This window comes from Anopheles cruzii, chromosome 2 (genome assembly GCF_943734635.1).
Source record: "Anopheles cruzii chromosome 2, idAnoCruzAS_RS32_06, whole genome shotgun sequence".
In the NCBI taxonomy this organism is placed as follows: Eukaryota; Metazoa; Arthropoda; class Insecta; order Diptera; family Culicidae; genus Anopheles; species Anopheles cruzii.
In genome coordinates, this window is record NC_069144.1 from 43,668,047 (window position 1) to 43,688,770 (window position 20,724).

The 20,724-nt window shown below is 52.5% G+C and overlaps 2 protein-coding genes across 2 annotated transcripts; both read right to left on the reverse strand.

The window, feature by feature from the left end:
* Nucleotides 1-6: 6 nt before the first annotated feature.
* LOC128276919 (protein slit) lies at nt 7-9,049 on the reverse strand. Its single transcript, XM_053015382.1, has 4 exons — nt 8,747-9,049; nt 2,549-3,566; nt 2,281-2,479; nt 7-2,210 (listed from the first exon to the last, which is right to left on the reverse strand). Exons 1-4 carry the CDS (start codon nt 9,046-9,048, stop codon nt 1,258-1,260), a joined length of 2,472 nt encoding a protein of 823 aa, XP_052871342.1. The 5' UTR covers nt 9,049; the 3' UTR covers nt 7-1,257.
* A 4,378-nt stretch (nt 9,050-13,427) lies between these two features.
* On the reverse strand, nt 13,428-20,117 carry LOC128269061 (large proline-rich protein BAG6). The gene is made up of 11 exons (XM_053006408.1): nt 20,024-20,117; nt 19,595-19,942; nt 18,612-19,523; nt 18,080-18,524; nt 17,354-17,497; nt 16,549-17,056; nt 16,256-16,467; nt 16,028-16,185; nt 15,304-15,963; nt 14,825-15,238; nt 13,428-14,755 (listed from the first exon to the last, which is right to left on the reverse strand). Exons 1-11 carry the CDS (start codon nt 20,084-20,086, stop codon nt 14,306-14,308), a joined length of 4,314 nt encoding a protein of 1,437 aa, XP_052862368.1. The 5' UTR covers nt 20,087-20,117; the 3' UTR covers nt 13,428-14,305.
* Between the last annotated feature and the right edge of the window lie 607 nt (nt 20,118-20,724).

Here is a 20,724-nt window from a genome sequence, read left to right on the forward strand (position 1 = left end):
TTTGTTTTCGGTAGTTTTATTTGCAATTTAATTCTTTCTAATCAAAGAAGCAATACATTTGGAAAACTGCATTACACATTGGCACGCTGCTGCGTCAACAGGCTCCTGGGTCAACAGACAGGTTTGGTGTGGAGTCCGTTGCCACTCGGTTCAGGTATCTGAACCGAAAGTGGCTCTTGCCACGTGTGTTTGTTTTGTTTTCTGTAACTCGCGACGCTATTTTACCTTCCACCTAGCAATGACTGGCGCCCTTCTGTTAACCGCTTACCCACTACTCGTTTGAACTCGTCTCTCACGGTGACACACTCCTTACTCCTTTTGCATATTTATGAGTAATATTTGCTTTTATCAATTCGTTTTCTTTGCTGCTCTTTCGACAAATTCATAATTTCACAGTGTACGATCACCGATCGTAACAGATTGACCGGATCGCGCTGTTGCTCATGCTTTCTGCTCATCCTGCAAGTTCTTGCTCCTTGCGCGCGCCCGTGCCTAACATTATGAGTATATCTAGCGTTATCTACGGCTAACATTAGAGTGAGTAACATATGTTCAATTCTTCAAACTGGGTTCCTTCAAAGTGTCCGCTTCTTTTGCTGCAAATTGCATATCCGTTTATATCGGTTCTCTCTCTCTGTTTCTCTCCCTATTAAATTACTCGCAATTTTTTCGATTGATGTTCAAAGCAAACGGTTTAGGATGCACACGGTGATGCTGTCTTACAAATAGTGTTTTATATAGTTCGTTGATCTTCGTTTAATCTTTCGTTCCCCTAAATAAATTCTTCACTCTCAGCACCTCTGCTGCTTCCGTCACATAGTTTGCTACTTTTAATTCACACCGCCTACTCCAAACGGAAACGGAAAAGACAAGCTCTATCAGGGACCGACCAAGGTACAAATATGGCAAACAATACACGCACGCGCACACACACACACACATACACATTAAAACAATGGCACTTTAAACACGCGAATTTAAACGGTGGAAGCAAATGGGAAGCAGAAGGGTACAATACTAAAGTACAAACATAAAAGAAAACAAAACTAAGGCGCAATTATCGGTTGGCTAAAAAGAAAATCCTGTCCTACATCCGAAGATGGATTCGAAGGGATTGCTGGCTAAATGCTTCAAGCGCTCTCTCTTTCTCTTTCTCTCTAGTTCTGCCTCTCTCAGTCAAAATCACTCTCAACAGCAGCAGCTGTGCTGTAAAGAAAGTAAAAAACAAAAGCTTTGCGCCAAAGGCCAGCCCGATGCTCACTCCAGGTCATCGAGATCGACACTCTGATCTTGCTGCGTTTCCGGCCCATCGTCCTGCGGTTCCGTCGCTAGCCCTTGCGCCTTGTCGAGCGGGAGTGGGATAACTTCCGGCAGCACGAGGGTGGCCGGTGGCACCGGGACCACCATCACGGTGGCCGCCGGTCCACCCGCCCCGTAGCTGTCGTCGTGGATGATGTTTTTAAACTCGAGAATTGTCTGCATCGTCGTGCTGGTGGTGATTGGTACCGGTGGCCCGTCATTGGCATGCGGTGCCCGCCCAACGTCGTTGTTATCATCGGCCCCACCGGCTGTCTGTAGCGTGGGCTTTGACGCATCGTCCGGTTCCGGTTCCGGTTGCGCATCGTACTTTAGCTCGTCGTAGGGCAACTGCTGCGGAATCACCAGAACCCCGTTGGCGCTTGGATCATCGTCCAGTGGTTGCTGCTGCTGCTGGGGGATGCTGTTCGGGAGGGATTCAATGGGAGAAACGTTGGCCACCGGTGGTGGCGGTGCACCGGTTGATGCTTCGAGCAGTACCGGAACGGGTGGGGCAACGGTGGCCAGTGCAAGCGGGATGGGTAAAGCTACCGGGAGCAGGATAGCCGATTGGGTCGGTAATGGAACTGCCGCGGGAGCAGCCACCGCAGCGGACGATAGTGGAGCCGACGATTGTTGTTGCTGAGTCTGTTGTGGCGGTTGCATGACCAGAGTCGAGGGGACCAGGATCTGTACGATGGACGGCGGTTGAATCATAACGTTCGAGGGGACAAGCGGGGCCGATGGTTTCAGCAGGGGTTGCAGCATCGCGATCGGTGGTTGAATAAAGAGTGGCGTTTCGACGGGCATCTGCTGCGGGACGATACAGTGCGCAACGCCATTCAGGCGCGTATGATAGAAGTCCATCTGGTTGATCAACTCCGGCAGCGTTTCGTTGCACAGGACCGGGTTTTCTGTGACGAGAGTCGAGACGTTAGTTATTTGGAGCGAAGGGTAGATAGCGCATTGCCGGTGGCTGCTTACCGTCGAGGAAAATCTCTAACCGGTTCGGTACACCATGGTTGCTGCAGCGTGTGTTCGACACGAGATCGACCGACAGCTCGCGAATCATGTTCTTCGACAGATCGGCCACGCAGAGGATCGGTAGCCCGTGGAAGTCCTTGTGCATCGTCGTCAGCTGGTTGTAGGAAGCATTCAGCAACTCCAGCGAGGGAAGGAACGTCTGAAAGCAACAGCGAAATGATTAGTTCTTTTTTTTTCTTCCATATTTTTGGCTGCAAATGCAACGTACCTTGGACAGTTCCTCGAGAGTTTTGAGCTGGTTGAACGACAGATCCAATCGCTCGAGCTCCTCCATGCCGATCAGATCGTTCGGTGTGATCGTTTGCAGCTGGTTGTGGGCTACGTTAAGGATGCGCAGATTGTTGAGCCCCATCAGGGCACCGTCCAGAGAGCGGAGCCGGTTGTTGTTGAGCCGCAGCTCGGAGATGATCAATCCCGAGTCGATCAGGTTCTCCATCCGGCCCGTAAGCACCTCGATGCGGTTGTGCGAAAGATCAAGGAGCCGCAGCTTACGTAGTCCGGCCACCTCCTGGAGCGAGAATTCCTTCAGCCGGTTCTCACTAAAGTTTGCGTTGATCAGACCCTTGCAGTTGAGCAGGGAACCGTTCAGGTGCGTCAAGCGGTTGCCGGCCAAGTTGAGCTCCTCGAGCCGCTCGGCTTCAGCGAACTCGTCCTTGCGCAACTCCTCGATCAGATTGTCCTGCGCGAGCAGCTTCGTAAGATGCGTGGCACGGGCCAACAGGCCGTCGAGCGAACGGAGCCTATTGCCCGGGATGCACAGGTTGTCCAGATTCTTCAGGTAGCGTACCTCCGCCGGAAGGTGCTCGAGCAGGTTGTTTTGTGCCGTGATCATCATCAAATTCGGTGACCCGTGAGGCAGCTCGCCGGCCAACGTGGTCAGATTGTTCTCGCTGATGAACAGCAGCTTCAGTTCGTCCAGGTGACGGATGCTACCATTTAGCGAGCGCAGCGAATTCATGCTAAGCTGCAACGATTGTATCGTCTTCGGTAGGGCATCCGTGTCGAGCCGTTGCAGCTGGTTGCTGCCCATAACCAGATGGCGTAGGTTCTGCAAATGTCGGAACGTGTCGCTGGACACGTAGCGGATGCGACTGCGCGACAAATCCAGCGTTCCCAGGTTCGGCATCTGCTCGAACATGTCCGGCGGAATCTCTTCCAGTAGGTTGTCCGCCGCACTGAACAGGTCCAACCGGGGCAGGTTGCGGAACGTCGAAACGGGCAGTTGACTAGGGAACGGAACGAGAAACAGTAGAAAAGAGTTACGAATCGCAAAACTGTAACACGATTATCGATTCCGTTCCGATTCGCCAGTTCGCTTTGAAATGGAATACATAAAAATCTAGCTAGAGCAAATGCAGTTGCAATTTCTAAACATCGTTGCACGGACGGAGCGTGTTTACTACATGGCGTGACCGATTATACAACGGATGGAATCACCGTATCGAATCGGTATTATAATACGGTCAAATACGGTAACGACAAACACTACAAGCTTGTTGTTCACTGATGACATCATTGATCGATTCGCTCGAAATGATCAGAATATGGGGACAAAATACTTCAAGTGTAACTAAAAAAGAACATTTCTGAAAATCATTGACATTTCGCGCAGCCTACTGCTCAAAGTGCACTTCCAATCGTCCAAGCAGGCCGACAGCGGATCACGAAACTTGCAAAGTAAGCAAACAAACTCTCGGCGACAAATTAGCAACACTGCACCGATCATCATCATCATCGTCAGTTTCATGAATGGACCCGTCTTGGTTATATGTGTGCGTGTGTTGCCGTAAGGGTCTGGAGGGTTATGCGAGAGCATCGCTACGCCTCAAGTACATCTGCAACATCAACAGGGCTCGGGCTGCGTCAGCATCCTCGTGTCTCGGGCAAGTGTTAAATGGGGCTTCATGGGATCTGATTTAATTAATTAATATTGCGAACATGGCGAATGAGCATGTAGTTTGCACAAGAGCAAAAAAACACCACAAAAAAGAAAAGAAAGTCCGACAGCCGACAAACGGCTGATGGTTGCGGAGCGTACACAACAATGCAACCGTGCCGTGGAATCGCGACGCGATCGTGTAGAAGAGGCCAACGGTGCAGCCAGCAGCATCCGAGGCCCGATGGCCTGCGCCAATTAACACCATCGTAAATCAGTGCTGAAATTATTAAACATTATTGTTATTGCCGTTCGGTAGCTCGGTGCCGCCATTGATAAGACGAGGGAAGCTCGTCATCGTCGTCGATAATCATCGTCGCCGGTTCGATCGTAAAATTTGACGCCATCCACCAGACGACGGCCAACGCTGAGATAACCCCACCAACCTCCGCATAACCATCCGCAGGCGCAAGGAGCCGTCACGCGCGTTCGCTCGCGTTCTTCCGGCCACGATGGCCGGAGTTCGATCGAAGTTCGATCCAATTGCTGGTTCCGAATCGAACACAGGGCGCGGTGGCCACAATTGTCGTTGTGGCGCCAGCTCGTCACCGTTTAAACTGCGAAAGTGAACCCAATTCGGTCGATCGGTCGGCCGTCCGATCGTATTTTAATCAGCCACACTTAACCGGTTACCAGACGGTGAACCGGCGTTGAACGGGGTTGGTTATGGTTGTTAGTGGTTTCTCGACCTCTCTGGCCCGCCGGAATCGAAACCGGACCGGGCAGGCTTGGTGAATCCTAGCCACGTCCTTTATTGCGTGAGTTCAATCATTTTGTTGCCAACCGAACCGAGCAACAAAGTTTGCACGAAAACGAAAGGGAAGCGTTTTCTGGATACATAACAAATGTTCCAGCCCAGGTTTGGGCTACTCTCTAAATGTTCTTTGCTGGCCACAGTTAAAGTTTTCGTGGTTTCAAATATTACCCATTATAAATTGAAGAAAACTAACAAAACCCCGAACCGAAGGTTCCAAAAAGTGTCTCAACGACCACAAATAGCCCTCCCCAAACGCGGCTGGTGGGGTTCGATAGTGCACCGGACCAGACTAACCTCGCAGAACGACGGCAAACAAACGACTTTCGAAACTGGTGACGTCGTAGATTTGGTACCGTGATTCAACACGTTCCTAGTGGAGGCACTCCGGGCCGAACAGGCGCTGGGCGTTCAGCGATTAAAGCGAATCCATCAGACCGCTCGCTGATCGTAGAGTGGAGAACGTTGATAAGTCACACACCAACGGGCCCCCCCGTGCTGGCCGTGTTTCTCACTCGCTGTTCATGGTGCCACAACATTTCAGCCACATCTTAAGGACCTTCCGCTTCGCCGGTATTTGTAAATTCTCCGAAATGACGCGCTTCACAAAAGAAGGCGTACCTATGCTACGTCAAAGCTACGGCCAATCGATCCATGCTTTCGACTCCATTTCATTGGCCTGGCTTTGCTACACATTTTATCATCATCCCTACCAACAGGCCCAGAAGAGAGTGTTTTTCGTTTTGCGTCAGCATTACTAAGCAGTATCGGTTAGTTTGCCAGTCTAATTTCCAGTTGGTCAGTGACACCTGAGAGTCACCATCGCCTGGCCGACGTTATCTGTCCTTTCCTGTGGCCCCCGTAGGACCATTAAAGGATGCCAGGTAAAATGGATTAGATTTTAAAAGGTGTGGCAGATCCAACGTCCCACCGTAAGCAGCGAATGACGCAAAACGAACGTTTCTCTTGGCCGTAAATCGTGCCAACTGAACCACCTATTCAAGCACTCATAATACTCGGTCCATCTGGTGTGGTGGAATTTCAGTGTGGTCCCTGCCTAGTGGTCATCCTAGTTTCGCTTGGAAAAAACAGCAGCACGTCCCATCGGTGATCATCATTACCGATCGCATATCGCTTTTCCAAGCGAATCAAAATCTCGCATACCACGTGACAGGCAGCATAGCTCTTTCTGACTCTTCCTGCAGTGAAAGCATTGGATAACGGGGCGCCATCGTGGCATCGTATGAAAGGAATGCTCTGTTGGCGGCCACATACCGCAACGGACTCTACCCTCTAACCGAACCCACGCCCGGGGACCCGGAGCGTCGGTAGTTCCTGAGAACTCTGTGTGGGAACACACGATGCGGTGCCAGCAGGCCAGCAGTATTTTGCCATCTTGAAGCAATCTTCGTAACGCCGACGGAAAAGGGTCTGGCCGGTTCTATCGTGCGCTCGTTTTAATGATGACCATTGGTTCCGCCGTGCGCCGCACGCGTCGCCGTTCAGGGTTTCCCGGACCCGCGGCTGAACGTGATTCGATTAGCGGCCGACGATAATTGAAATCAATCAATGATAATTCAATTAAACTCTGTACAGAGTGGTGTCAACTGGTTGCGGGTCTTGTCGCCACCCTTGCGGCGCACCAATCTACGCAGCAGGTTTCGTTCGGATGGGCGAATAGCACAGATTCAGATTTCTTTCCCCATGTGTCGGACAGGAATCGCGCCAGCAGTGCGGAACAAAGCAAACAGTTTTGTAACAGTAAATTTTCCACAACAACACAGTTCCAGAAGGACTATCGCACGCTTTGGCCAACAGCTCAGGGCTCTCTTTATGCACAATATCCTGCTTTTTTTCTAAAACTCTCTCGAACATCGTAATACGATTTAAAATGTCAACCTACCGATCGAACGATGCAAGCAGCGTGGAAAGCGGACGCCTGGTGGTCCGTAAAACACAGGAGCACGCAAACCGAAATAGACCTCCTCAAACTCCGGCTCTCCGGTTCGACCACAGTTGGAATCGATCAATCTACGATCTAGTGAGAAACGAATGTTCCTCTTCATTTACCGTACGGCCAACGGACTAGCATGGGTTAAGCCGAGGCCGCGCCTTACAACAACGGGCAAGCGAAGCGGGTTGAGTAAACACAAGCAACCAAGGCAACCCGATCCTAGTTGACAAATCAGAACGGCTTCAGATGACGAACGGTCGCTCGGATTGTTTGTTTTAGGACCCTTTTTGTCTGAAGGGAAACCCTTCTCAAATTTCCCACGCCACGGCTTACGCCTGGCTACGGTCAGGTACGTCGCACACGCGGCATTCTCAACGTTGACCGAGAACTCCTGCTCGGCGTGATGGTGTGTTAGCGGTCCGGACCAGGTTTTATCAACTGGCGTGCAGCTGAGTAAATATATGCACCGCCACCACCGCCGCCGATGCTGTGCAAACAGGATGCGCGAGAAAAAGAAATAAAGGATACACACCGTACCGGTGGGAAAGACCACATCGGAGAGGGTCCCGACCGCGGTGTGAGCATCACCTTCGTGGGAGACTACTGGACTGGAGAACCGGAGCCAGAAGGAGACAGTGCCCGACCGACGGCGAGAGCGAGAGAAGGAGAGAGATAAAGAGCATCTTTTTAATAACTGCGTCGAGTTGTTGGCCGGCTTTCGAAAATGGCCATGCATGGATCGGCACTGATAAGCACGCAAATTGGACGCTTAATTAATTCACCGTTTGACGCTGTTTACAAAATATTGGTTCTGCCTGGCAGAGGTTAGTGCTCAGACTGCTGGCGTGCTTGAAGGCCTTGCACATGTTTGAGGGTTAGCTTTTTCCGTTTCGACCTTTGAACAGAATTGGCCGTTGCAGTATCGCCGGGTTTGCAAAAGTTCCCATTCTTTCTTGAATATACTGTACAACTCGATCATTTCTCGCAATGGAAACGCAGAGAAAAGCGAAGAAGGTTTCGCTAAAGTGACATTCGTGACGATCTTGTTATCCCAGCGACAGTCCCTAAGATGACCAGTTTCATCTCCAAACGGGCGGCGCAGTGTAATGTTATACCGTCCCTACAAATAGTTTGCCTTCTCCCCGACCATCACGCAACGGAGTCGTGTATTACAAAATATTATTACATTAATATTATTACATCGCAAAATGAAATCGGAATTCCAACGAATTGAACTTTGCTGACTTTATGTTCTTCCTCCATCTGTCGGTCCGTGCTTCTTGCTCTATCAACGTGGGACGGCATTTGATTCTGCCGCTTTGCGTCGATCGTTTTTGTTATTGTTTACGGTGGCGCTACTACGAGGATCGAGAATCCCATCCTTAGGCACAGCGCTGATCAGTTTTGTCGGGTCGGTCGAAAACCCTCACAACCACATGCAAATGCACTAGCGAGCCTCGTACCATCGTCTGGAACGGATTCGACAACATTCGGTTCGGCGCCTAGTGGCTGGCCAGCCGGGAGATAAGACGATACCCCGCCACACGGATTATCACGACCGCTCACTCACCGGCGAACTCATTCGCCGTAGCGTATCCCGGTGAGTGTGCTCTTATCATGCTTCGCGATCGCTGCGTTGCGGTGAATTCGATTGATCGGTGTGATCGGTGCGAAAGTGGCAATCCGTACGTCAATCGGTACGCTTGTTTTTGTTTTCCGTTTCCCCTTACCGCACTGCCCGGCGGTACAGCCCGTGCCTTACCTCAGATTATCGTAGTTTATCCGGAGCGATTTGATGTTCATGTTCATCTCCCAGAAGGACAGTGCGCCCAGATCGAGCAGCTGCGAGTGCGAAATCGTTAGCCAGATGTTGTGATCCTCGGTGAAGCGGTCCTGCAGCGCGTTGACGACTTGCCCGAAGGACTCCATCTGTTCGCACTTGACGTCGATGTTGTTCGCGAACAGACCCGGCGAGCAGGTACAGGGCGAGATTTCACGACGCACCGCGCAATTCAGCGAGGCACTCGCCGTCATGCCGATGATCGTGTACAGAAGCGTGGCCATGGTGGCGTGGCGCACGAGCAACTAGGTTTTCACGGTACGAGATACGATCGCCTTAATCGCTTCCTTCCTACTTCGTTGTTACTCGAAACCACGGGATGTCCGTATAAGCTACCCGATGTCCTTCGTCCGCAGATCGCTTAAGTAATGGATGCGTTTTGCTTGCTGGAGAAAAAGACGCTGCACTGGATTCGTAATGCAACCGGTGGCAAAACAGTGACCATTAGAGCGGCATACCGCGTACTGCTTCGTTACAATCACAAATCCGGTAACTCTCGTGCACTTTCGCACAGCTGATCGGTCGCCCGATGATTCTCTTCCAGACGTCCGAAGAGCAACCGAGGAAAGTCTGTGTGGTCTGTGTGGGCTATGCTCCGGGTTATGTCCGCGAGTGCGGCTCTGCCAAACCTGCCAATCACGCGCGTCCGCAATCGGTCACTGCGCAAGAAGCGGGCGCCCTGGGCTGTTTGTCTTTGTGGGCCCTATCTGTCGGTGCCTATCGTGTTCTGCTCCTCGGAAATTGTTCAATCACTTGCGCGCTTACACTTTCTTCGTCGCTGCCTGGGTCAGAGCGATAATGTGGCGAACATAAACGCCGCCACTTGGCGCCACAAACAACAACAACATTGACCACCGTCGGCCCGCTGGCGCAGCGTGTGTAGTGTAGGAGAGACCTCTGGCAGAACTCCCGGACACGGGGGCTCCAAGAGCTGAGTTAGAGAATTGCGGTAGACCGTGCGGGCGCTCGATCGCCAGCGCCAGAAATCAAATTTCTCACCACTTTTTTTTGTTTTCGCCAGGGAATTCCGAACCCTAGCACTGGGAGGCGATCCGCAAATGCGCCTACGTCTGGGTATGGGTATGGGTTTTGTTGTTTTGCAAACACAGCACGCCGCGTACACTGACGGTGGGTCGGATTTCCACGGTGCAACCCGTTCACGGCGAAGGCAACGCACTAGCGACACCGCACCGGATATCGTGCTAATTTTTGGATTCTCCTACAGACAGCCACACACAGTGGGGGCGCTAGTGAAAAAGTTGAAAAACCGATCGACACCGATCAGCACCGGATCGCTGCGGTTCGTCCATCGAGCAGCGATCACTCTCTCCGGTGAAGCTTAATATGTCACTGACAGCACGCTGATAAGACGGTACAATCACGCTCAAACAACCACATACACACCGAACACTGGGAGATTTGGAAACGTGAAGTGTTTTTGAACCGCTTCCGATACACGGATCCGACCGACACGATCGACGACGAGCAGCGTACGAAGTGCGTACCGCGGCTTCAACGTCCGATAACACGCGCTTAGGACATGCCGCCGACCGAGAACCCGAGAACCTGCTCCGTAACGCAATTGCAATCGACCGTGGCTCGCTTGATATGGCTCCTCCTGTGCACTTTAACGACCGCGAAAGCGCGCTCAACTCAACAACTCAACGGTCTCGCAACGACTAAGCGCCGGAGCGAACGGGCCGCTTCCTTTTAAAAAACGTCCCACTCTCTCGCGCGGCCCGGCTCCGCATGTCCTTTCGTGCTCGTGCTCTCGCCACTTTCTCTCGCGCTCTTTCTCTTTCGTTCTAGTGGTCACACGTTTCGCATTCGTGTTTTGTTGTTGTTTTTTCTGCCGATCGTTTACTACTGGTGTGCCCGAAAGTTGCTCCAATCAACTACTGGGAAATTCTAATATTCAAAATGTTTAAAAACTTAAGGAATTGCACATTTTTAGGACAGAAAAGAAAGAAACCAACAATGATTTCTGACCGTTCGGGGGATCGTACTGGTCATATTCAATTTTCGTGATCTTCACTATGATAAACTAACTCTTAAGTTCCTTCACTCCAGCAAGCCATGGCGGCGGAACTTGCTTGACACCCGGAACTTACCGGAGGAGACAAGTTTATCTCCGTAAGCCAAGCCGGTGGTGTCTCCTCCGATTTCGATTCGCCATTTCGACGTCGGCCAAGATCCTGTTTTCAGCACGGTCGTTCAAATGTTTCTTCGCGTTCATTCCAAACACTGAAACCAAATAGCACAGAACATGACAGGAGAATTCGCGTATGCATATTTCGCATAACTCGCATTCCTCGGCCGGGGCCGTGTCGTGATTTTGTAGGTTGATAATAAAACCAAAGGCAAAGAAAAGCATTCTCTCTGACCACGCGTCCGCCTCGGGGCGGGAGGGGCGCGCGCGGTCAACGGCTGGCGCCCACGAAGACAGAGACCCCCGTCGTGGTTGTGGCGAGAAATCTCGTCCATGGCGCGTCGCGGTTCGCTGCCCAAAAGGTATGTCCCTCGGTGCGTGCCCGAGCAACAGAAGCCGCGGAACAGCTTGCAATTGGTGTCCGCGGATCCGGGATGAACGGTTTCAGGCGCCATGTCTCCGCGCAGGCGACTGCCCCGGGCGGCGCATTATTAATTACCGTGACGCGAAAGGGGTTTATGATTGTTGCGATAAATAAAATTAATTTGATGCCTATCGTCCCGATTCCGGGACGCCTTTCGGGGCTGCCTGCTGTAGGTTGATGGCTTCGCATAATTTGAATACCCCCCTCGTGATCAGTGGCGCCAGTGCTTAGCAAGAAGGGCGCAGTAAAATGATGGATCGGGGCGAAGAAACTCCACACTTCGACGCGGGGGGAAGAAACACGATGCCGAACCGGCGCTTCAAGACCCACGGGGGATTCCTGGACCCGCAATGGCAACCTGTCGCGAGGCACCACCAAAACTGGAAACTAAGCGTAAGCGAATCTGGCCGCGACCGCAAGACGATCAATTAATAAGTGTCCAAAATGTGTGAATCAGTGAGACAACGTTGGTCGTTTGCAGGCAATGTATGCTCGCGGCCACGGCGATCGGTCCATCTTCCCAACCGCCGTGCGAACCGAAAACAAGGTCGTAAACCTGTCAAAGTAGAACTGGTGGCGCCAACGACGGCTTAATGAGCTGCCGGGTGGAGTGGCGGAGTGGCTGGTGGCTGTGGGAAAGACGCTCGCGATCGCGAAAGCGAAACGGGACCCCCGTCATCGTCAGCTCGCGGAACGAGCCGGGCGGGCATGTTTGACATTCTTCAAATTGTTGTTGATTCCAAATTTAATCCCTGTCGGCCATTTAGTCCAGTGTCACCCCCACTCTGGCCAGGTTTTTGGGTTTAATTTTAGTCCATGATGATGGTACGCCCTCCGCGGCACGGTGATATTTTTATCGTGATCAATTTTTTTGGAGAGACGTTTTTTTTTAAATAAAATACTCAAAAGGTGCGATAAACTGTGCTAAAAATAAGTGTCCTCCGAACGGGAGAGCTTCGCCAGTAAACCGGTTAATGGAGATGGAGGCGGCGGGTTACCGGTGACTGGCCTTCGTAAGGAAACTTTGTTGATTTTGTCATAACGGTTCCGCCCAACCACCGCAAACTGATTCATCGACGTCGACAGTCAGGTGGTGGAAAGCTTCGACGAATGGAATTTGGGAATGATATAGTTCCGGTCAACGCGTCCGAATATGGCTAGAGAGTGGGTCTAAAAATGCCTGTCATTCATGGGTCGGTTAAACGATTCGCTTCTTAATATTGTAATGCGCAATGTCTCAATTCATTCACTGAGCGCCAGAGAACCAACAAATGCCACTAGCATCAACGATCGATGCAGAATTCCATCGAATAGAGATCATCGCTCTTCAGACGATTGATGATGGCAGCAAACCAGCAGCTCGCCCGTCGGAAAAGTCCCGAAAACGTTCCGTCTGAAAGTATTCTCTTGAAATGTTCAACGCCATCTTGCCATCGTGGTGTTGTGACGCAGGATGTTCAAAGTCGGACACTACAAACAACTCTTCTGAGGCGAGCAAACAACACACTGAAGGCGGCGAGCTGGCTCGTTAGATGGCAAATTAAAATGCTTCGCATTCTTCATCCACACCGCAAAAGCTTTCTCCGCACGGTCGATGATCACATGATCGGGCATGAATGAAAACCCCCAATTGAGTTGTTTTCCGCAAAACGGTTTCCCGAAAACCACCGAATGCTCAATTGACTCGACCGCAGCACCAGCGTTACGTCACCGGTCCGGCCGGTTCAAGTGGAATTCCATCGATCAATCGATTTTCCGATCTCCGTACCGTCAGATTGGCATTTTAATTAACCCCCACAGGGAACCGCCGGTAGTCTCCACAGGAACCGAAGGTATTCTATCGGTGAAAGTCGGCCATTGGTGGCTTGAGCGAGATTTGCTGCGCATTTGCGGCCCCAGGCCAGCGGTTGATGGTGAAATAATCAATTTAAAATAGACATCCAGACGACGACGTGGCATCTGGTGTACACGTGTAGGTACAATGAAAATGACAACGAAACTCCCGTTACTCTAGCAGGATTTATTATAACTTTCTATTAGAGGTTTCTTTATGAGTAGATTATAAGGTGTATGTGGCTTACTTCGTTCATTCGTCCAAGTAAAACCGTCCCAAACCCTTTTCGGAAGCCATTCCTCCGGCACCGAGCTATGGCCGTGGCCCGAGGTCCGTGAAACAAGAACCCAAATCAAACTGGCATTCCCACGATCGTCTGAGGGAGTGTCTACGCGCCTGCAGCGAAAGAATATGGGAGAATAGGTGCGCGAATGGCAGAAGCGGGTTATCGTAGAAAGTTGGAAAGACACCCAAACACGGCAACTGACAACGGCCGCGTCGCTACTAAGTCATTTCTTGGTTGATCTTTACAATCAATCAGTCGCGTGATTTCAGCTTGTCCTATCGATCCGAACCTGTCAGTGTCTCCGTTGCTGGAACCGATTTCTCTCTCTCTCTGTCTCTCGCCCACTACACTACATTGCTTTAACCAAATTGTTCTATCATTCTCTTTCCATCTTCATCTTACTCTTAGTTTACGACCTCTTCTTTCTATATGCTTCATGCAGAAGTTTTGTTACACGCAAGACTGTCATTTTCAAACGTAGATTAAAGGTGATCTTCAATGCCGAGGATCACACAGGACATATGCAGACGAGGAAAAACACACCGCTCAGATTGCCATTTCGAATATTAATGTGTATGTGTCTGTGTGTGTGTGTGTGTGTGTGAGACGAGACGAAACAAGAAGGAACAAAAGCGGAAACGAAAGGAGTGTAATAACAAAACATCGCACGTTATTTGGAAGTGCAAACAAACACACATACACACATGCAGTGCACACGGTTGATTTTCGGGTGTGCGCAGGCGACATTATTTCACCATCGTGGATCCCTTCCCATTCGACGATCGTGTTTACTGCTTCTCAAAGTATTTGGAGCTATTGGGAAACCGAGACGCATCGTAGTCCGGATCTTTGGCCAATCGGTCGCGCACGGTCGCCTTCATGGCCTCACAGTAGGAGGCCTGCAGGGCGCTATCGTTGGCAATGCTGTTGGCCAGTTCGTCCAGCGAGCGAAACCGGTTCGGTTCGCCACCGCTCGCGCCACCCCCGGTGCTCGTTGCTGAAGCACCACCTCCCGTCATTCCCGGCCGCCGTCTCGTAGCACCGGTGGAACTACCGCCGGTACCACTAGTTGCGGTCGTAACGTTCGGAGGCGTCACGCCACTGCCGAGAAACGATCGCCTAACACCGTCCGCGATCAGTGAATGCACATCGTTCGGTGGCTTCGCTTCCGTTAGCAGCTTCCTGCGCTTAGATGACATGCCGGCAATGTACGCATCGGAAAACGGTGCCTGTGGATTCTGGACGGAAAAGGAGAGGGGACAAGAAGATAAGCTGGTAGGGGACAATAAACGATCACGGGCACCTACCTGTCGCCGTTGACGTCCGAGATCGCGGGTAATAACCGGCAGCCAGTTGGAAGGGAAATGACGATGCCACGATTCGGTGCCGACGGTCACGCTCGGTAGCTCCTCCTCTTCCTCATCGGTGGGCCGCGGAGGCGGAACCCGTGGGTCGGCCAGTGATGCGGCACGCAAAGCAATGGCTGCCGCTGCTGCAGCCATTCCACCAGCAACTTCGATGGTCGATTGGCGACCGACAGTGGAGGCGACTGCGGCCGCATCCGCAACAACTTCGTCCGGAACGACGTCGTTGATCACGATCGCCGCCGCCGCACACGGATCGACACTCATGGCCGGCGGTTCGATCGATATCGAGATCTCCGCTATGTCCGACACTAGCTCCGGTGTCGAGGTACTCTCAACATCATCCACTTCCATTGGCTGTAAAGGGAAAGGAAAAGTGGATTAGTACAGCACGAAATGCAGCGCAAATGGTAAATGTTTACACTTGGTTCTCGCTGGCCGGTGTTGTTGGAGGACAGACTGGAGGATCGGCTCTCGACACTGTCGACCATGGCTCGTACAGCAGTGACGGCGGCAGCTGCGGCGGCCGCTGCTGCGGCTGATGCTGTGACGGCGGCCGCTGCAGCGTCAGCAGCTGCTGCAGCAGCCACCGCGGACGACGTGGCGGGGTCACTGATAGCGAGCGGCGTTTGCAACTGTGGCGGAGCCGGCTGACGGATGACCAAGTACTCTTGCACGTCACTCATGTTATGGCGGCTGGCCAGCTCCAGGTGGCGCTCGAGGGTCGGTAGCAGGGCACGATGCACATCCTGTATCACAGTGGACGGATCGCTGGCCGGCAGCTGTGCGGCAGGGCTTTGCTGCAACGCGGCCTGCAGCAGCTCCGACACGGCGGACCGTGCATTCCCACGTCCCAGTCCCGCCAACAGAATCATGAAGAAATGGCGCACGAACTTGCCCAGAAGACGCACCAGCCGGATACCGAACTGGGGCGAGTTGTCCTCGCGGATCAGACTGATGCAGGTCGGCAGCGAGGAACGTATCAGATTAGCCAGCGAGGCGCGCGTGTCGTAGTCTGGTCGCTCAGCCGGGGCGATCGGTAGCAGCACCGCATTCACCTGGGCGATGCCGCTGTTGACCAACTGTTGGAAAGGACATAACATTAATTGATTGAACAGATTTCGATTCGAACCCAAGATTACTGACCGCGCGGACGGCATCATCATCGGCCAACGTCTGGCTGATGTACGCTTGCAGAGAGTCACGGATGCGGTTCAACGTGTTTGGGTTCGGTACCAGGTTACAGAAGTCGGCCAACGTAAATTGGCTGCCAAACATGGTGAACGGAAGTGGCGAGAACAAATCTAGGCAGAAAGCGAAACCGATAAGCAACCGATAACGGTTCAATTCCTTCACCTATTGACCACAACTAACCGGGGCGGCTGGGAGGTCCCGCGTCGGCAGCGGGCGTCGTTTGAGTACCAGAGCTCGTACTACCACCACCGGTAACCACCGGTCTTCCTCCAGCGCCCGGGGCACTGGTCGGTCCGGTTGGTCCCGCCCGGTTGCTGGTACCATCGTTGCCCCGGTCTTGCTGCGGATTGGAGCTGCTGTCGCGTATGTGATGACTACTGCATGGCAAAAAGCTACGGCACAAACATTGAAGCGACATTGAGAGCGACTCCGTGGGCGTAGGAACAGTAGTGAGCATTGGCCACGCGTCTTACCGATCAAACGTTGACAGGATGTTGGTCTGGAGCGGTCTGAGGTTGCGGATGTGCGAAGCAGCTGGCGGTGGTATACTGTGCACGTGCGGCCGCGACGTCGAGCGCGTCTGGGTCGACGTCGTCGGGAGTGTAACGGTGGCGAAGCGTGGCAAAAAGTGCACATTAGCACCACCCGCTGCTCCTGCCGTGGCCCCATCACCACTCGGGGTTGCTCCGTTCGTGTTGCTGTCGGTGTTGGTGGTGGTTGTGTTGGTGGGATTTCCGGCTGCCGCAGCTTCGGAGGAGGCGACGGTAGTGGCAGCTCGTGTGCCGGCACTGCCTTCCTGAGGTGTTGATGCTGTACCGCCGCCGTCACCGCCAGTGTTGATCTGCACGTGGATGTCAGTGTGGATGGGAGCAGCATTAACGACCGCTTGTATGAAGCGAGCCATCTGCAGCTGGGCGTTGGTATTAGGGTTGAGTCCAGCGGCACCATTGTTGTTATTATTACTCGGTACACCTCCGGCTGCTGGAAAGAGAACGGGAAAGAGGAACCGTTCGGTCAATTATTCGGGCACGCTTGTTAACCGCCGGTGACATGGGCAAAGCAGAGACAAAGTCCTCCGACGGTTGGCTGATTTTTGTGGTAAAACAAATTAAAAAGGTGTCAGCGAGAAGTAATAATTTTTTTGCCAAAGTCCATTAGCGCTTTAGGCCAGACTGTACGGTTCAATAGATAGAATAGAGCAAAGGATAAGTCGCTTTCAACCACACAGAATCACTCGATTAGAAACGGGAGATCGCGATCGCAAAACATGTTATGTACCATTGGGGGCCGGTTGGCTACGGATCGGGGGTGCGGTCGGTCCGGTCGAGGATGGTGGCTGCAGTCGACCGTCGGCGGATGCCGTACGCGGGGCTCTCGGTGTTAGCAGAGTGGCCCCAATCAGTGGAGCCCCCGTTCTTCTTCCTGCAAGCACAGTTCGGGTGAACACCAAACCGCACACGAAAGAGATGGAAAGTGAGACAGAGAATGTTGTAAGATGGTAGAGATGCAAGATTGATCGTAAAAAACGATCACAAACCGAATACAATCACCCTTATCGTCGTCTAATCGCGTTTTTGTTGGCAGAAGCGATCGCACGGAATAGCCCGGATCTGGCCCATGTTAAAAAGGCAACAACACACAGTCGGAAATGTTTCGACATTTTTACAAAAGTAAAGCACGAAAGATCGCGATACCAATAAAACCTATTTGTTGAAGATCATCCGAGCGGCGATGAAAGCGTTAGTTTAGCCATAAGACAGGCAACAAAATGACACAAATGTAAGGAGTAACAATAGTTGCAAAACAATTAACAATCAAAAGCAAAGCGAATTAATACCCACGACACACTTCCAGCATTCAATAAGTATCTGGAACCCACTCCGACAATTCCGTCAGGAGAAGCAGCAAACCCGTGAACGTAAGCCACGGGCTCCCATGCGACTCAGTTTCCGTCACGGGACTCGCACCACCAAGTGGCCTGTTCTTCCGTAAAACAAATCTAACCTTGCACCGGCAATGATGGCGGAGGCATCTCTCCGAGAATGTTCTGCACGCGCCGTAGGTTGTTGAGGTCGTATAGGGGGATGTACAGGGAGGTGACGACATTATCGTCGTCCATATCTGACCGCCCAACGCTGTGACTATTTGTTGCGGTAGACTGACCTGTGGCAGGGGCCTGGGGAACTGCAGTCGCCGCCGTTGTGGCCGCACTTTCGCCCGAAGCACCACCTCTCGGGGCAGCAGCATTAGGGGCGGCAGGCCCCGCCGTGGCAGGCGGTCGCATTGCCCCTCCCGTGGGAGGGGCGCCAGTAAACCACGACGGCGCTATACCGACGTTGATGACCTGAGCGTTGATATTGTTGTTTCCAACTTCCGGATTATTATTATTGTTGTTGGTATTATTGTTGTTATTATTGTTGCGTAGCAAGTTGGACAAATTGATGTTGTGCTGAAAGATTAAAAAAAATGCCCCGCATTGGCATGAGTTGTGGGGTCTCTTTGTCGTGAAAAACGGGAGGCCAAATTCAATACTCACAGGCACGGCGGCCATTCCCGAGCTCACGTAGGCATTCTGTTCGACCAGAATCGGTCGACAGCAGAGGTGCCGCGGTGTGGCCATCTGCAGATCCAACATCAGATCACTGATCGCGTGCTGGGCGTGCGACATATAGTGCATCGCTTCCGACACGCGGTCGAAAACGCGTTGCGCATTTTCGCGTCCTACCGTGTCCGCTTCCTCGAACGCGGGATCCTCGAGCAGAATGCTGTAGTACTGCTGCAGGAACGGTTCCATGCGGCGCTGCACATTGCGCATCTGCCGCACCACTTCTCCGAGCGTTTGCGGGCTGGTCGTCTGCTGGCTTGCGGCGGCAGATGGACCCGGCGGTGCCTGGCGGCGGCTGTCGGCACTCGTTTCCGAGGAGCTGCTCGATGACGAAGTACCACCGCCACCGGAGCTGCTACTGCTGCTGCTGCTACTGCTGCTGCTACTGCTAGTGCTACTGCTGCTACTGCCTCCGGACCCCTCGTGGGCCGGCGTGGCTGTGGCGCTTGTGTTTGGTGGCGTCAGCACGGCAAAGTCGGGCACCGTGCCAAAAACCTGCAAGGAACCTCCCCCATTCGACCCATCCGGCTGCTGGACCGTCACGTTCGACATCCCATTCTGGCGGAACGCAGCGCTCACCGCACCCTGGACGGCGTTCACGAAGCTTTGCACCTGGTTGTGCGGAATATCGACGTCACCGACGGCCGAAATGCCAAACTCGAACACGGTCGATTCCATCGTTTGCTGCGATAGATAATCCATTGCACTGTAGTTCAAACCACGGGCCGGATTCTCCAAGTAGCTTAAAATGCTGTCAACGCACTCGAGCATGTGCCGGGCTACTGTGATGCGGTTATTGCACAAGGTCGACGACGAACTGACAGACGGGATTTGTGTGGCATTCTGTTGGGTAACGGTTGGCCCGTTTTAAGAGGGTTCTGCCAAATTCAAAGCCACTCGGCAGCAATACTTACGCCTGTGCTCACGTTCAACGGAATCGACGTCATCGATCCGAAGTACATCGTGTTGATATCGTCGAGACCGCGGAAAATGTTGCGCCGCGCATTGTCACTGCTACGCGAACGGCGCGAAGCACGCGTGGCTTCATCGGCCAAACGGGAGGCGGCGGCCGACCCACTTACGCTGTTATTGCGGGCCGACGGTGGTGGGCGCTGCACCAGATGCACCACCTTCCCGTCGAGATCGTAATCCTTCAACGGTTTGTCGTCCGCCAGTACACGCCCACAGTAGATGAGCCGTTGCATGTCGACGGCAATGCAGATTTTAACCGCAATCTCCTCCTTAAACTGCCGGACCGTGATCTGTTGGGAAGTGAGAATCATCCGTTAGGGGGGTGAAGCTTACGATCACAGCTACGCTTTGCGCTTTGTGCGCACACCTACCTCATCGTCGACAGTGAAATCGTGATTCTGTGAATCCAAAGTTTTCACTTTTAAATTTATCATGATTCAGCCGTCAATCCTATGGTTCTCCAGTTTAATCCCACAGTAAAGCACCTGCAAACGATATGAAATATCACACAAACGGGCACAGTTTCTGAGCGTGGTGCAATGGATGATCGATTCGAGTGGTGGCAACTAGACCTATCAAAAGTGTGCATTTGTCACCGAATATACATTTTGTCGTCACCAACCCATGCAATGGTAGGCTATGAAAAAACGTTTCACATGCCAATTTCGTACCTACAGCCGGCGGTTCGGCAAAGACGCTGTGTCCGGAACCACTTCCGACGGGTCGCTCCGGTGCGCACAAGCGGGGGCAGGATTAATGGTGACGGTGAGACTTTGTGCTTTTTGACAGATGTTTTATTACCCTTGGCAATAAAACACTGGCTTTCGCAAACGCACACAGCAACGACTGGGCTTGGTTCCGCACTTCGACCACCCGGTGCTACAATATCGATCAATTAATGGCGCTCGCCGCCGTGCTGGGTAACATTCGAAGCAAGGCGGTTCCCTTTTTTCCTATGTCGAATGTGGTAGGTGACGATGACGACAACGATACGCAGACAAAACTCCTAACCCTGATGCAGTTTCAACACGATCACTGGAATTGTGCACCAGTGTGCGAAGCACCACCGCAG

What these genes read in the sequence shown, in the direction of transcription:
- LOC128276919 (XM_053015382.1), bottom strand. Translation starts at nt 9,048, where the DNA reads ATGGCCACGCTTCTGTACACGATCATCGGCATGACGGCGAGTGCCTCG. An exon ending in CTCTCGAGGAACTGTCCAAG is followed by an intron (nt 2,480 to 2,548) that starts GTACGTTGCATT and finishes TGTTGCTTTCAG; the next exon opens with ACGTTCCTTCCCTCGCTGGA. An exon ending in GTTAGAGATTTTCCTCGACG is followed by an intron (nt 2,211 to 2,280) that starts GTAAGCAGCCAC and finishes CTCTCGTCACAG; the next exon opens with AAAACCCGGTCCTGTGCAAC.
- LOC128269061 (XM_053006408.1), bottom strand. Translation starts at nt 20,086, where the DNA reads ATGATAAATTTAAAAGTGAAAACTTTGGATTCACAGAATCACGATTTC. An exon ending in CGTTGAACGTGAGCACAGGC is followed by an intron (nt 19,524 to 19,594) that starts GTAAGTATTGCT and finishes GTTACCCAACAG; the next exon opens with AATGCCACACAAATCCCGTC. An exon ending in GCCATCATTGCCGGTGCAAG is followed by an intron (nt 17,498 to 18,079) that starts GTTAGATTTGTT and finishes CTGTGCTTGCAG; the next exon opens with GAAGAAGAACGGGGGCTCCA.